Source organism: Pempheris klunzingeri, chromosome 3 (genome assembly GCF_042242105.1).
Source record: "Pempheris klunzingeri isolate RE-2024b chromosome 3, fPemKlu1.hap1, whole genome shotgun sequence".
Classification (NCBI taxonomy): domain Eukaryota; kingdom Metazoa; phylum Chordata; class Actinopteri; order Acropomatiformes; family Pempheridae; genus Pempheris; species Pempheris klunzingeri.
In genome coordinates this window covers 23300220-23304254 of record NC_092014.1, presented here as the reverse complement: position 1 = coordinate 23304254, position 4035 = coordinate 23300220, and the positions used below count along the sequence as shown (strand labels likewise).

Sequence of the window (4035 nt, the reverse complement as noted above, 5' to 3'; positions counted from 1 at the left end):
ATGCTCGAGATGGACGGATAAAAATACTGTGTCTGTTTCAGTCATTTCTACGTCATTGTGTATATAATAGTAATGTGCATGTGTGTTCTTATGTGTGTGTGTGTGTGAGCAGCAGACATTAAAACAGAGTGATAAGGTGTTTGGTTTTTACTGTGGCTAAGTGCTTTTTGTGGCTGTAAAAGACGTGTGACAGGCAATAGGATGGAGTTGAATAGAAAGACACTTGACCAGAAAGAATCAAGCCGTTTGAGAGAGCGCTCACTCACACACACACACACACACACACACACACAATGACTAACTGGCAGTTGGAATAAGATGCAATAAATTCTCTGACTCACTTTATCACAACACAATTCCACTTTAAGCACTTTGTCCTCTCTGTCCCTTTCACACATACACATACAAACACACACACACACACACACACACATACACACAATGAAAGTGTCAGTGGGTCCCCATCTGCCTTCGCTGTACCTCTGTATCGCATCTATTTTCTCAGAGGAAGGTGCAAACACTTGCCTGGGAGATGATGACACTTTACTGTCCAATCGACATGTACAAGTCCACAAAAAACATTTCCTGATGAAAGGTTTCCACAGTAGTTCCCACCAGACACTTTTGAGCCACACACGGAACACTGAAGCAGAGATGTGACTTGGTAGAGTCTTTTTTGTTTTTTAGTGTAACAGTTTTGCTACTGAAACAGTAAGCAAGGAGCCCCTTCGTCCCATTGGTCCTCATGTTGAGAATGTGACGTACAGTAATAGAAAGGTTGAGAAAAAAGTCGGAGACAGAGAGAGAAGATAGATATCGCTATCTAACGTCATAAACAACAGTTGTGGGGAGATTGTCAAGGCCTTCTCATTATATTCAGTAAATGAGGTCACATTATAAATCAAATGTTTCTGTAAACGCTTCTCGTCTCCTGTGCAGTTCATGCAAGTTCAGCCACTGTGGTGTGCATGCATCACAGTAATTGTTATGAGTCAGTTTATTCTATTTAAATGGGGGAGAAAAAGTCAATGAGGAGGGGGGGATGAGCCAAAGATCACATTAGGGTCCTGAAGCAGCCTGGATGGCGTTGAAAGAAAGCCTCCTCTGTGAGTATTATCATAGAGCGTACTCTTGTATTTTAAACCCCTTTTCTGCATCTTAATTCAATCCTTTGATCCACTAAGTGTCCCTTCATCTCTAGAGCAATCCCTGAAAGTAAAGGTGTGAAAGCCCCCCGCCCTAGGCCAACACTTCATCCTTCAGCTTAGAACAGTTTAAATATGTGTCCGTGGGATAAATTGCCTACTACAACCCCATCCACGCAGGAGCCATTCAGAAAGAGCGTTTCCATGACTTACAGAGAATCTTCTGGAAGGCTCTGCGGAAGTCCTGGTTGAAGATTGTGTAGATGACCGGGTTAAGAGAACTGTTACAGTAGCCTATCCAGAAAAAGAACTTGAACAGCGTCGCAGGGACCTTACACGGTTCCCGGCAGATTCCATACAGGCTGTAGGAGAAGAAGAAGGGGAACCAGCACACGACGAAAACTCCCATGACAACGGCGAGGACGAAGGTGAAGCGCTTCTCCCGAGCGGCGGAGACTTTCTTGCGATTGACGGTGCTCCGGCGTTTGCGGCGGGATGAGAACAGCTCCATGGACTTGGAACTGGCACGTGACTTCCTGCTGGAGTACTTGGAGGCAGAGCTGCTTTTCCGGCTGGACCTCCTGTCTTTTCTGTCATCGTGGTGATGCTTGGAGGAACTGGAACCTTTTTTAGGTTTCTCGTCCGACGAGCTGCTGTCGTCAAAGTCGTCATCGTGGTCGGTCGGATGATGTTTCGGCTCGTTCGGAAGAGGGGATCGAACTGCCTGCTCCTGGCAGTGCCCGTTCTCACGTTCCTGGTCTTTCATGCTTCCGCCCCTGTCAGACTTTAATGAGCCTCCTCTGCCTGGTTCGGCTTGGTCCAGCCCATTCTCCAGTGGCGAGTCCACGTCCCTCTTTTTCTCTGACATTGTTCTGGTCCTGGTCTTTGCCACTTGGTAGATCCGAATATAGACCAGGATCATGATAACACAGGGGGCAAAGAATGAGCCGATACTGGAGTAGAGGATGTACCAGGTCTCATCGTTCAGGAAACACTGGGGACTGGCCTCATTGCTGCTCCTGTCCATTGATATCAGCGGCGGGAAGGAGATGACGGCTGAGATGAGCCACACCACCACAATCATTGCTTTAACTCTTTTAGGCGTTCTCTTTAAGTTATACTCTACTGCCTGTGTCACTGACCAGTACCTGTCCAAACTAATAGCGCAAAGGTGAACAATAGAAGAGGTGCAGAATAAAACATCCAGAGCCAAGTAGATGTCACACCAAATTTTGCCAAAAAACCAGTAGCCCATGAGTTCATTTGCGAGAGAAAAGGGCATGACCAGGGTGGCCACCAGTATGTCCGCACTGGCCAGGGAGACAAGAAAAAGGTTCTGGGGTGGTTTCAGAGCTCTGCTCGTTAAAACGGCGATAACAACCAAGACGTTCCCGACTATAGTAAACAAAATGAGAAAGCTGACAAGTCCGGCCAGACCCCAGATAGCGAGCTGGGAGTACTGGCTCTGAGAGGTGGAATTAGAGGAGATATTTTCTGCCTCTAGTCTGTCCTCCAGGCTGGAACTATTAAAGAAATCCATTTTGAGTATTTTGTGTAGCCAAGATATGACTTTTAAAAATGTAAAAATTGCGGGAATAAATTGTAGAAATATCCCACTTGGACTTCAGCGCATTTTCCACTACAGAAATCTACAGTAAATGGCTTTTTGCTTCTCTCCTCACCTGCGATCTTCCACATCCTGCACGCAAGTCTCCCCTTTTGGCAAAAGAGAGAGAGAAAGAGGGAGAGAGACATAGAAAGGAAGAGAGAGAATAAAATAGGCAAAGTCTTTTAAATCCTCATCCCAGCACCGTGCAGGCTGGTGAGCAGCAGAATGTCCATGGTTAGAGAGCGGGCTCTCTCCTCAGCGCGTCCTCTCCCATCTCGACTGCGCCCGCATCTCTCCACCTCCGCCTCCCCGCTGTGTCCTGAGAGAGGTTTGTAACAACCACGTGTCTTTTTTTCACATCAGAAAAAAACTAGCAGGAATTCGGTCTGCGGCGGAGATGGTGGGAGAGATTAGTGGACCAGAGAGGGGAGAGACGGTAAAATACGCAAGCAAAATCTATTGTATTAAATGTTAGAGTTGATCATTTGAGAATATTTAATAAGACCAGTGGTAAAGCGCTTGTTTAATATGCGCCTTGTCTATCTGCAGGTCGATGCAAACTGTCAGACCGTCAGATCGGACTGATGAGTGAATCTCTCTCCTGGTTTGACTTTTGAAAGTCTATTTCAGTACCATGCGCGTGCTCGTGCCCGTGGTAATAGATAAAGTCAGCAGGAGCTGTTCAGGGGAGGTCACGTTGCTGTCAGGACGCACAGGCTGACAGCGGCGGAGTCCCTCTCCAGAGAAGACACGCTCCGCTCTGTCCTTCTGTGCGCACACTGGAGGTCAGTATTGTAACAGCCAGCCCTGGAGGGACACACACACACACACACACACACACACACACACACACACACACACACACACACACACACACACACACACTCTCTCTCTCTCTCTTTCTCACACACACACACACACGATATTAAAATGAACAACATTTTATCTGCGAAGCCATCAGGTGAAAAAAAGAATCCACTCTACCGTTTAACCTGCACACTGTAGGACAGCAGAGAAAGAGCCCATGAGACCTTGCAATGGAAACTTCTGTCATTCCCCTGCACTCTGCTGCCTTTATTACTGCGTGTGTTTGCGTGGTGGTAATTGTGTTGATAAGAAGATTACAGGATTACATCGTGCAATTGTCATGTTCTGATGAAACTGAGATACACTCAGCTTTTGTATACAGAATAGCTGGGAGGTTCTATGATAGGATGAATAATGAGTACACACCTCAAAGGCTTACGCACGTGTTGATGTCCCACGAAGACACACGTGTGC

The 4035-nt window shown here is 46.7% G+C and overlaps 1 protein-coding gene across 1 annotated transcript; it reads right to left on the bottom strand.

Moving 5' to 3' along the window:
* Positions 1-1332: 1332 nt before the first annotated feature.
* On the bottom strand, positions 1333-2685 carry adra2c (adrenoceptor alpha 2C). Its single transcript, XM_070828178.1, has one exon. It carries the CDS (start codon positions 2683-2685, stop codon positions 1333-1335), a length of 1353 nt encoding a protein of 450 aa, XP_070684279.1.
* Between the last annotated feature and the right edge of the window lie 1350 nt (positions 2686-4035).

Coding starts and splice junctions, on each gene's coding strand:
- adra2c (XM_070828178.1), bottom strand. CDS start 2,685: ATGGATTTCTTTAATAGTTCCAGCCTGGAGGACAGACTAGAGGCAGAA.